Raw genomic sequence first — 12,553 nt, forward strand, 5'->3', positions numbered from 1 at the left:
GGAAAAACGAGGGAAAGCACAGGTGCGCCCTGGTGGCTGTTCCATCCATTGCAATGACAGCTTACATGCGGGAGCGTGTCCATTCAGTCTGGACGCTCTCTTACGAAAAAACAAACCGCTTTTTCCAATGCACTTCTAAAAGAGTATCCACGCTGCAAAAGAAGGTTTTTTTTGGAAGATCTCTTCCGAAAAAAGCTTCTTCCGAAAGAAGCCTGTAGTCTAGACATAGGCACACAAAGCTTCAATCTGACCCATTAAAATTCCTCCAAGGGAAAACAGAGTTTGGAAAAATAAAGAGAAATAGTAAGCTGCATACTATCATTTACCTTTGTAAAACTGTTTTCTACACCATTTTTCAGTTTATATTTTTCCATAAAAGTATTTACATTCTGAGAAATATTTCACAAATGCTATATATATATATATATATATATATATATATATATATATATATATATATATATATATATATATATATATATATAAAAATGTAGAGATATTTCTGAAATCCATGTTTATGAATTTCCAATGAAGTAGAACACACAAGAATTATCAGAAAAGACTGGATTTTTTTAAATCACTAAATTAATAGCCATTTGCTCTTCCTTTTTGTTCATCATCATCATCACAATAACACTGAACATGTCAATCAAAGTCGGACCTTTTTATGTTAGATATTATATAAACACATCATAAAAAGCAGCCCATCCCACAAACAGCTTACAACCTTAAAAAAGTTTAGCATATTCACAATATTATTCCATGTATAAATTTAGGATATCCAATCTCAGACTAAAGGGAAAAATGAGATCTAGGGAAGAAAGGAAAAGCAGGGGAAAATGAATGAATATCTGTAGTACACTTAACACAATACATGAAAATGAGATCGACTGCTTGTGGGCACTGAAGATCACTTGGCACTTTCTGTCAGAGTTGTCAGTGTCTTGTTAAAATTCCAATGTGCACAATTTGAAGGCTATGCTTCACCACAGAAGTAGCTATATTTCAGTGTCAAGTATCGGGATAGACGTGTTAGTCTGAATCTGCAAAAGCGGCAAGGAGTCCTGTGGCAGCTTATAGACCGGTCCGCCAGGGTTATAATACCGGTCCACCAGGGTTATATTTCAGTGGTGGGCCAATTAGTACTTCTATACACAATTTGCCAAATGTTTTGGGATCTTTCACGATGAAAGCCTTTAATAATAAGTATAATACAAGTACTATTACCTTGGCCTCTCCATCTGGTAAGAAGAGATAAGCCCCGCTCTTATCTCTGTTACTTGTGGTTCCATACCATGCAAACTCCACCTTTACTTGATAATTTTTGCCATCTTCTTTCATGTTAATTTTCTAAAGATAAACAATCATAAATGTGAGGGTGACAAATTTAACTTTTATGCTCTTATGAAGAAGAAATACAGTACTTCAAACTGTAAGCCAACATACCTTTAGAAGCCCTGAGATCCCAGAAAACCATAGTTTCACATAAGAGTTTTCTAAAATAATATCATCCGCAGAATTTTGCATCTCCTTGATCTTGAACACTTTATCTGGGTTCACCTGAACATTATTCTCTCCACTAGTATATATTTTATAATCAGCCAAGACCATTTCTGAATTCAAACCCTCCATAAGCTGGTAAACTCCCAAACCCAAAGGCGGTAGGTGCACCATGAAAGTGATCTGTAGGAAGAAGAAGAAAATAACGTATTAAAAATGCACTGTTATAATTAAAATAAAGTTTTGAACTAGGGATTTAAGAGAGTTTAATGGGTTAACGCAGGGATGAGTAAATACCGGTCCGCCAAGGTTAGCCTCTGGTGGGTTCCTGCAGTGCGGTCTTTACCTGCACTTTTGCAGGTTTGGGGGATCGCAGCTCTCAGACCACAGATCACCATTCCCAGACAACTGGAACTGCAATCGCCCATAGCTGCAGACACACAGATAAAGATAGTGGCAACATCCCACCAGAAATTAACCTGGGTGAGCCACTGCCATTTTATTGCCCTCCCCTGGATTAATCATTAAGATGATGCTTATTGGTTCCTGTTACCAGACCTGCTGCTAGGGATCCCGGACCTGCAGCCAGAGCCTGGAAGGGCCAGAAGCCCAAAAGAGCTAGTGGCAGCGAGTCCACGAGGGCTGGCATATAAGAGCCCTCTAACACCTTTTCCTCTCTACACCTATGTCCTCGGGTGACACATTTAACTGTGTAACTGAATTTCCATCAGTTATAGTTACTATTTTCACATTTTTTTACATCCCTATTTTGAACATACTGCACCAAATTCATGCCTGTTGTAATTCTAGTCACATCAAGTTATGCTAGCACTAATTTTGCCCAATTTCTAAGAACACAAATAGATTAGATTATTAAGGATACTTCAAATTACTAAATCAAATGTTCTAATATTTCATTGTAAATAAAATGTTTTTTCTATTCATCTGAATTGCAGTCTTAGTGTGTGCTCCCTCCCCCAATCCCAGGAGTGAGGCATCCATCATTGTGATTGATGGTGTGTTGCGTTGGAATGGTACTCCCACGCAAACATTGCTGTGTACTGTCCACCATGCTAGGGATGATTTTATCTTGTTCGGTATGGATAGAAATTTGTGTAGTGGGTATGTTTGTGGTCAATAGATTGTGCGTAACCAGGCCTAGAGTGGTCTCATGTGTAGGCGATCATAGGGTACGACGAACGTTGCAGCTGCCATGTGCCCCAGTATTTGTAGGCATAGCCTTTGCTGTTATGATCAGAGGGTTCTGTGCAGATGCTATCAGGTCCTTTATGGTCATTCATCTGTGGTGAGGCAAGTAAGCTCTGGCTGTTGTGCAGTCCAGATATGTACCTATGAATTTCAGTAATTGAGTTGGGGACAAAATGCACTTATGGTGTTTATTTGTAGACCGAGATTTTCAAAGAGTGTTTTTGCTATTATGACTGCTTGCTGCGCTTCTTGCAGTGTACAATTCGCTAGGAGACAATTGTCAAGATACGGGAATATTGAGATCCTGTTCTTGTGTAAGTGTGCGGTGACCACTGCCAGTACCTTTGGAAGCACCCTGTACTGGAAGTGTCTGTTCTTTATTGTAAACCTCAGGAACCTTCTGTGTGCTGGATGTATGGAAATAGGCATCCTTTAGGTTGAGGGTAGACAGCCATGCTCCTTTCTCTAAGGCAGGTATTATGGCCGTGAGTGTGACCATTTTGAAACATTGGTATTTGACAAAGTGGGTGAGTTTGCACAGATCTAGTATTGGTCTCCAATCACCAGACTTTTTGGTGGTGAGAAAATTGTGAGAATAGAATCCTCTGCCCTGGTGTTGTTCCGGTACCTCCTCTATAGCTTTGAGACTAAGTACTCTGCCTCTTGAAGAACCAGTATCTCATGAGAAGGGTCCCTGAAGAGGGATGGGGACAGAGGGTGCGGTGGGGGGTTGGTTATGAACAGGATGCAGTATCCTGTTTTCACTATTTCCAGCACCCACTTGTTGGTGATAATGGCCGACCATACTGTATAAAAGTCCGCTAGTTGTTGCCAAATACTGCAGATGAGGTGGATTGCTGCCTGAGAGATTTCGGGGCTATCAGACCCTCGACAACACTTCAAAACTGTTGTCTGGATGTTGATGGTTGTTGGGCAGAGGCTTGGTTGTTGCACTGTTTGTGCCTGTTTTGTCTCTGACATTGTCTGTTATCGTATTCTCATTGGTGTTGATTGAATGGTGCATGTCTCAATCTTTGTTGGAATGACCTGTTTTGCCTTCTTACAACAGGTACCTGAATACCTAAGGTTCTGAGGGTAGCCCTCGAGTCCTTCAGAGTGTACAGAAATGTATTTGTGGACTCTGCAAAGAGATTTGTACTGTCAAATGGAAAGTCTTGTACGGTGGACTAAACTTCTCTGGGAAAACCCGGCAACTGGAGCCAGGAGGCTCGTCTCATTGCTACAGCTGCTGCAAGTGATCTGGCTGCTGTGTCCCCAGAGTCGAGCGCAGCCTGCAGGGTGGTATGGGATATTAGTTTGTTCTCTTTAATGTTTGTTTTAAATTGAGACAAAGGTTGTCATGTGGTCAAAGATCTGGTGTGTGTACTTTGCTAATGCTGTGTAGTTAGCAATTCTCATTTGGAGGCTTGCCAATGAATAATCCTTTTCCCCCATTGCATCTAGTCTCTTCCAATCTTTATCATATGAAGTTGTCCACACTGACTGTTGTTTTCCCCTCTGGTTCGCGGTTTCCACTACAAGGGAATCTGGTACCGGGTGCAAGAAAAGAAATTCTGCCCCCTTGGGAGACCCATATTATTTCCTATCTAGGTGCTTAGAAATGGGGTTAGTTGATGCTGGTTTGAGCCATATATTTTTGGCAGGGTCCATGATTGCTTCATTCATAGGAATGGCCAGCTTTGGATGACAGGAGGTTTGTAGGATGTTTGTAAGCTTGTGTTGTGTCTGTGGAGCATCTGAAAGATCTCCAGGGTGTCAGTAACTCTCTTAGAGAGGTCTTGGAACAACTAAAAAAATTATCACCCATATTTGGTAGCTGGGTTATGATGGTGTCCTCTTAAGATGTGGAGGAATTCTGTGTGGGTGGGGAAGGAGAGGACCGCTTTTCTTCATCCATATAGTCCAGCTCCTGTTCCCCTAAATCAGAAGTATTGTGCTCTATGGTATGGCTATTAGGTGCCTGTAATCTTGGTGTTTGGCCCCTGTGCTGTAGTTGGGTGGGCTGTTGTTGCCTGTAGGCTACCCATGGGTCCCCAACACGGCAGGAAGGTAGGAACTAGGTAGGGAACCACTGTGGTATCTGCTATTGCTGGGTATGTTTCTGTGCTTCTTGAACGGTGGGTCACTTTAAATGCAACGGTTTGAGAGATGTCTCCTCCTTATTAGTGAGTGAGGAGGCAATAGAACTGGCCAGTGAAATTGACAGGTTGCACCGTGAAGCATTTGGTGTACTGTCGGTGCCGAGGAGAGGCGATCCTGGTGCTGAGTTAATTGAAAGCTCCGCTGCAGTGCTGAACTGCGGCAACAGCTGTACAGTGGGTAGTGGTAGGAGGCAGGCAGCTTGTGGTACAGAGTGTGGTGTTATTGGGAATGCCAGCTGAGTACTGAGCGAGAGCAGTGCCGAGTACACTTGCGGTGCCAGCAGAGCCACCTTCATTGCTTTGCTTGTGCTCAGAGCCTTGCGTGAGTGGTGTGTGCTTGGCATAAAAGCTGGTGCCGCAGTTGTTTGGCTCAGTGCTGCTGCTGAGGGTTTCCACTTTGCCTCAGGCAGTTTCTGTGAGGAGCACTGAGAGTGCTTAGGGTTCCGGCTTTTCTCTTTGCTGGTTCCTGTGGTTTGTTGTTTGTCATACCCCGTCTGCGCGGTTGCTGGGTGCGGCTTTCTTGTGGGGAGCACCTTTCCTCAATGGGGAGTCAATCCCTGACGAAGAATAGGACCATTTCTTGTTCTTATTTTCACGGTCCTTGGGACTCGACCCAGTATGCGCCATCCCCTCTGACTCCGTCCCAGGTGATATTTGTCTGGGAGGAGTGGAGTGCTCTAGGTCAAACGTTGACCGAGTTTTTTCCTCCATCTGGAGCAGTTTAATATGTAGTTCCCTCAATCTCCTGGATCAGGCTTTGAGCTTTTGGCAATATGGGCAACAGTCAGGAAGGTGGTGTTCACCCAAACAGCGAACACACTCTGTGTGCCCACCAGAAATTGAAAAGGATAACCTGCAGCTCGTACACTTTTTAAACCCAGACGAGCCGGGCTATGCAGACTAGCACATGGCTTTTCACGCTCATCCAGCACCGTGTCTGTCCTTTCTTCTTAAAAAAAAAAAAAAACTAGAAGGTCTAAGGAGTCAGGTTATAGCAATTAGGAAGTATTCCTGAGGTAATTTTGAATAAGTAGAGAGGAAGGATGCGGTTGAAGGGAGACTTCTGATCAGCCAGGGCAGCTGACAGTGGTAAAGAAGGATCCAAGGAGGGGAGCCAGCCATGCGCAGTAGCTTCTCCGGAACACATACAGACTCCCTGTGTGCACAGCTGGCCAGGGGCACTACTGTCATAAATCTCCGACCTCGAGCTCAGTTGCACAAAGCATCTAGAGGTGGAGCACCCCATGGGGACACTCCTCAAAGAAGAAACAAAAATTTTGTGGACCACTCAACTGATTAGGCATAGCACTCACTTCCAGCTTGTGCTGGGTCAGCAACTACCCCTGTTGGTGCTCTGTACTGAAAATCATTTAGGAGTTAGGCAGGCAGCCTCGCTAAGTCTCGACTCATGCCAGGTCCCGGGAGCTACCCCCAGCTCTTAAATTACTTTTCATGCAGAGCTGCAGTGGGGGAAGCTCCCAGGATTGGTGTGGTCCGGGACTAAGTTGGGCTGCCTGTCCACCCAGCTCCTCCACTACTTTTTACGCAGAGCCGCAGCATAAGTATCTCCCAGGAGCCCGTGCGAGCGGGGACTGAGTCATGCTGCTGGCCAGCCCTCTAAAAATGTACTGGGGGGGGGGGGGGGGAGGAGGAAATACATGTAGTTGACAGCACTAACCGATAAACTTTTGCTCATCGGTTAATCATTTAATTATCTACCCAATTACATCCCAACAAGAAACAATATGCTGGAAACTTTCCTTTCTCTCTTCTACAAAAGCTTCCTCAGAATTCCACATTAGAGATTTATTATCAGTAATTAGCCCCTTGGAAGAGGGATGAAAAAAATGTACACTATAGGAAAGTGGTTCTGAAATAGGAATGCAACCTGGCTTCCACATAAAAGAGTAATGTTAAGTAAACATATGAACATATCTCTATGTAACAAATCTCTGTCAAATCTCAGTGAGAAGTTCATAGTAAAATAGAACTAGTGGCATATTAAGATTGAGAAAAATCTCTTATGAGGAGGTACAATTTGAAACCACGTGTTTGCTCCAAGATCAGCTTGTACAGGGAAATGGAGAGTACATGAGAGTCCAGACCTAGGGATCCAAGACTTTGGCTCAAATCTTTGGATCTGATCCACTTAGCTCAAATGTCACATCAAATCCCCCTCCGACAATGGTTTTATAGCTTAACACCCCCTCCTTTAAGTCAATAGAGAGTTGGGAACTATGCTTTTTTTTCTACTTCATGATAGCGGATAGTGGATCTGAGGTCAAGATAAGCTAGAAAAGCCACAATGGAACTCATCAAATTTCCAGTGTTTCTTTTTATCACTAGATACCACTTCTTCTATATTTATGGCATTCTTTAAGCTTCCTCACAGTTAGGAATATTGTGATAACATACATTTATAAAGACAACTGAAATTATTTAAAATCAGCATTTTTACAAAACAATCCTAATTATGAAGTACAATATTTATTAATTAAAATCAATAAGTCTACAAGAACACAACAATCCAAACCAATGTGGTAAAGTCCTATATTATACACATTTTAGCCTTCCAGTTTATGTTTACAAGAATGTTAGGATTTTCTTAAGATTCTGCTATAGTTGATTATTACATATACCCTGCCAGTATGAGACCTTCTAAGAATATAATGATTACTATGAACATTTCTTTCAATAACCAAGTATTAGTCTACCAGTACAATAATATACAATTATTATAATTATAGATTATTTCTATTCATATATTTCTTAGTCTGCCCTGCTAGGTATTAATTTGCTGTGTTGTCTTCGAAACCTCTGTATTAGACTATTAAACATGAAAAACTAAAAAATCATTACTTGAAACACTTCAAAATTGGTCTCAGATTTCTACTTGATTTTGATGCCCTGGTTACAAGCACATATATCTCCTTAGAAATGCAGCAAAATAGCTAACACATTACTGGGATGTTTAATTTCCATTTAAATTCATGGGGCTAAAGAGGCAAAAAAAATCTAATGTACACCGCAGCTGTTATTCAAATAATTTTTAACAACTTTAAAACAAATATTTCAACATACCAGTTTTCTGACTCAAACACAGATAAACAGAAATGTAAGCAGGATATAAGACATCTATATATTTGTAGAAAAGCTACAGGGGACAACTATATTTAAACACATACTTCAAGTTATAACCCAAGGCAACTGTAAATGATACCAAATAATAAATACCTCAAAATGAAACACTTAATCCAGTATTAAACTTTGGTAATATGAAAAATAACAAAGATTAAAAAGTTGATGATATATCCTAAGACCAAAATAATTTAATTATTCCTTCTCACACTCAAAGAGTATAAAACTGATACATGATTTATACATTTGAAGTGTGCTTTTCTTTGTTTTCTCCTCTAATGCGAAGCTACAGTATATATTTAAATGCAAATCAGTATAACTTCCACTTTTTATTTCCAGTAACATACCTGATATGCTTCATTTGATACTGTAGTTGCTGTATCCCATACTCCACTAATCTGGACCATAACAGGTTTTCCCAAAGGAGATAATACTTTAGCTTTGGGTGAATTCACATAGATTGACACCACTGAGAACCGCTCCTGTTCTGTAGGATTATAAATCAGAAGGTGCCTGCAAAAATATGTTTGCCATATTATTTTTATTTCAAGTTATTGTATTATTTCACACTAATTATATCAGTGGAATAATTAAAAACTATTATCTTTCTCTGTATAAAAAAGTTTTTCCTGCGGGGAGAGAGAATGATGTCATCACACTCACTGGCCGTGAAAGTGGCCGGAGGAAGGAACAAGTGTCGTCAGCATGGGGTGCAGCCCACTAGTGTAATATGAAATTAAAATACATGGAAATTAAACAGAAGAAAACAATGGACGCCTTAATGCTATTCTTTCTCAAAAGCTTAAGATGGAAAGGCATCTTATGGTGCTTATAAAAATTCTATATATATTTTGCAAACAACATGACTAGGAATTTTCTTTCACTGTTACACATGTAGTCTAACATTAAGGACAAATCTTTGCAATGAAATGCTTTTTAGAAAATTGAATTATTTAAAGTTTGTTAACTGTACAATTTTGAATCATGTTTATTTGTAAATTATGTAAAAGAAGAATGATTTTTTGGGTTCAGTATAATCAAAGAAACTAAAATATTTTAGTAAGAATTTGTAAAGACATATATTTTTTAAGTACCCACTGCTGAGCCTAAAAGTTTGAGGGGAAAAAAAACAGTGATAGTAAAAAAGAATAGCCTTTAAAACGTATGCAACCTAGGCTTAATCAGATTCCAATATACATTGGTTTCCAAAGTGTCTGAATTCTCTTTGCTAAAAGAAACACAACAAATGGTTCAAAAGCATGAAACCCTGCAGACATTCTCCAAAAGCTAGTTTCAGCCCACATTGAAAAAATTGAAAAATCAATTTTATTTGGAGGCATTCTTTCCTTTTCTTACGTCTGCTGCCCCATTTCAACATTTTCATTAACCAATTATATTGAACCCTTTTTCCAGTACTTTAACAACTATTCTACCCAATGTAATTTATGTGTCTGAATTATTTTTATTTATGTGAATTACTCTTGCAAAACTGTATACAAGTAGAGAATGGTACTACCGTATTTCTATAAGCCGATATGTTTTGGAGTACTGAATTCTCTAATAAGTTTCCCAAGATGTTTTATGAAAGCCTGCAATAGAACTTTCACAGTTTGTACTAATACTTTCAAAATAAAGATTTGGTTCTTAGTAATACCATCTCAATTGCTAATTCTATAGTAGATATTCACCCATATTTTTCTAATTTTATTTTCATCTTTTAGAGTAACATTGTGTAGGCAAAACAAAGCATACCGTTTGCCCTATACCGGCCCCTTCTCTCTCAAAAAAGCAGGAAACACTATGGAGAAAAAAATTATATCTATTTTGAGCAGAAGATATTCTTCATAAAAGTTCAATTGCTTTTAGGTTTTCATATTTTTCTACAATCGTTATAAAACAAGATGAATGCATGTACAGAATACATGATAACGGATCACAGTTGTGACTTTTCATGCAAAGGAATCACTTAAAGAGTTATTTATCACATGCAGTAACTAAGGCTCTTTGAGACAGTTGTCCCTGTGAGTGCTCCACTTTAGGTGTTTTGGAGCCCTGCATTTGTAATTGGAGATTTGTAGTAGCAAGGTAGTATATGCACAGTAGCCATCTCACACAGCTTCAAGAAGATACCTAGTGTGTGCAACTAACCATGCCCATGTACCTCTATTCCCTTTTCTTTTTGTTCTTCAAAGAGCATTCCTGTGGGCACTCCAAAATGATTACGGGGCTGGAGCATATGACTTATGAGGAGAGGCTGAGGGACTTGGGTCTGTTTAGTCTGCAGAAGCGAAGAGTGAGGGGGGATTTGATAGCAGCCTTCAACTTCCTGAAGGGAGGTTCCAAAGAGGATGGAGAAAGGCTGTTCTCAGTAGTGACAGATGGCAGATCAAGGAGCAATGGTCTCAAGTTGTGGTGGGAGAGGTCCAGGTTGGATATTAGGAAAAACTATTTCACTAGGAGGGTGGTGAAGCACTGGAATGGGTTACCTAGGGAAGTAGTGGAGTCTCCATCCCTAGAGGTGTTTAAGTCTCGGCTTGACAAAGCCCTGGCCGGGTTGATTTAGTTGGAATTGGTCCTGCCTAGAGCAGGGGGCTGGACTTGATGACCTTCTGAGGTCTCTTCCAGTTCTATGATTCTATGACTGTCTAGTAATGCTGCTCAGTGGAAGGGAGGGGCTTGGGAATTGGTTTGACGGTAGCTAGCACCGACCGCCCAAATGAGCATCTGCAGCTCATTGTTTCAAGAGCATAATGTTTAGTAAAAATTGGGGCAGAGGCCCAGACAACAGTTTTGCAAATGTCCGTGAAGAATATGTTATTGAGAAATGCTATCAAAGTGGATAACACTCTGATGGAATATGTGCGATTCTTGGAGAAGCAGGGAAATTGCTCTGCTGGTAACACAAAAGGACATGTCCAAATGGATATTGGGCTAGTCTCAGTTTCAAAATAATCATTCTGTTATAAAGAGTAAGACAGGATGATTTTCTAAATGGTTTTGTTGTAGTTCTACAGATAAAATTCCAATACCCGGCAGACTTCAAGTGTGTGAAGAGAAGCCTCATTGTTGCCAAAATATGGTTTCAGGAAAAAAAAACCCGTTATGTAGGTTGATTTAGGTGAAATGGGGAGGCTTCCTTGGACATGCATTTGGGGTGTCATCAATGGACCACATTTTCTTTGTCAAATGTAGTATAAATAGGGTACGCCATTATGGCACCTAACTTTCCCACACTTCTTGCGGACATGGTGATGAGGAAAGCAATCCTAATCGATAAAGTGTAACAAGTAAGCTGCTAAAGGTTCAAATACTTTCCCCATCAGGCTGTAGATTATATGATTAAGGTCCTTACAGGAGTTCAGTCTTTTAATGTTAAGTGTTTATTTATGCCTTTTAGAAAGTGCTTAGTAGTTGCGTGAGCAAAGATAGTACCCCCATCCATCTTGCGATTGTAGCCAAGTGTAGACTGATGGAGCTGTTAAAGAGTGCTAATTTTATATATGTATGTATGGTGGCCCTATCTTCTATAATTCCAGAACTAGAAAAAGGAAATTGGCTCTTGTCCCTCTGGCTGGAGCAGACCCTGTCCACGGCCAACAGGGAACTGCTCCAGTCTGGCCAAAGCAGATCCTGTCCATAGCCAGCAGGGAGCTGCTCAGCTCACAGGCTGCGAAGAGTGACATTTGGCGAGATGGCATCTCATCTTAGTATGAGAATGTGCCTTGACAGATTTCTCCATCATCAGCAAATTTGAGCTGGATGACCCTGGCCTTTCATGTGTTCAGTTTTTTGCAACATGGGCAATCTGAGACTCTAAGACATCAGACAGACTGCATGTGGCCATTTGACGTGGCAATGGAAAGTCTGAAGCTCAGGCGGCTTTAAAAGCCGAGAGAGCTGGGCAAGCCTCAGGAAAGAGGATAAGCTCTGTCCTATTGAAGTGTTATTATTTGAGTGAGGGCAGTATGTGGTAAATAATAGCTGACTACAGAAAAACTGAAAGATAGTATACCCTATCAGGAAAGAAGAAAAAAGATTTAGCTACTTATGTTTTGGAGAAGCAATACAGCCCTTCCTACTCAAGTCAAAGTCAGCTAAGAAGGAACTGTGGGACAGTTGGCTGTGTGCGCGACAGACAGTCACTCAGAAAGTTGCAAGATTGGCTGCACATGCATGTGCAGTCAACCAGGGCACTGCTACTACAAAATTCTGATTACAAGTGCAGGGTGCCAAAACACCTAAAGTGAAGCCGTCACTGGGATGCTCCTCCAAGAAGAATTTCTATAGCACAGCTAGTTTCAGGCAGTACATCTAACACTCCAGAGTGTCTCCCAGACCTCACCAGTATACAGGGAAAACTAAATTCTGCTAAACTCCTTTCTGAGAAGCATTGTCTTATTACCTGATTTGGTGCCAAGGTGAGTTTGGATCCTACATTTCTTTCTTATACTCCAGAGGCCAGCAGTCCCTATGTTTTCTTAAATATAGGGACTGCCATCATGCCTGGCCCTTAAATTGTCTGCAGAAATAATGGCAGAGGCTGC

General features: G+C 40.7%; 1 protein-coding gene across 1 annotated transcript in view; it reads right to left on the minus strand.

Annotated features, from left to right (window-relative positions):
- Positions 1-12,553, minus strand: part of MAN2A1 (mannosidase alpha class 2A member 1) — a 213,634-nt gene that overhangs the window by 48,896 nt on the left and 152,185 nt on the right. The window contains exons 13-15 of the mRNA XM_075932033.2: positions 8,357-8,522; positions 1,447-1,683; positions 1,228-1,350 (exon numbers count right to left, since the gene is read on the minus strand). Of these exons, the coding sequence (XP_075788148.2) occupies positions 1,228-1,350; positions 1,447-1,683; positions 8,357-8,522 (526 nt within the window). The remainder of the gene's footprint in view (positions 1-1,227; positions 1,351-1,446; positions 1,684-8,356; positions 8,523-12,553) is intronic.

The sequence above is a fragment of the Pelodiscus sinensis genome, chromosome 6 (genome assembly GCF_052426305.1).
Source record: "Pelodiscus sinensis isolate ZL-2025 chromosome 6, ASM5242630v1, whole genome shotgun sequence".
Lineage (NCBI taxonomy): Eukaryota > Metazoa > Chordata > Testudines > Trionychidae > Pelodiscus > Pelodiscus sinensis.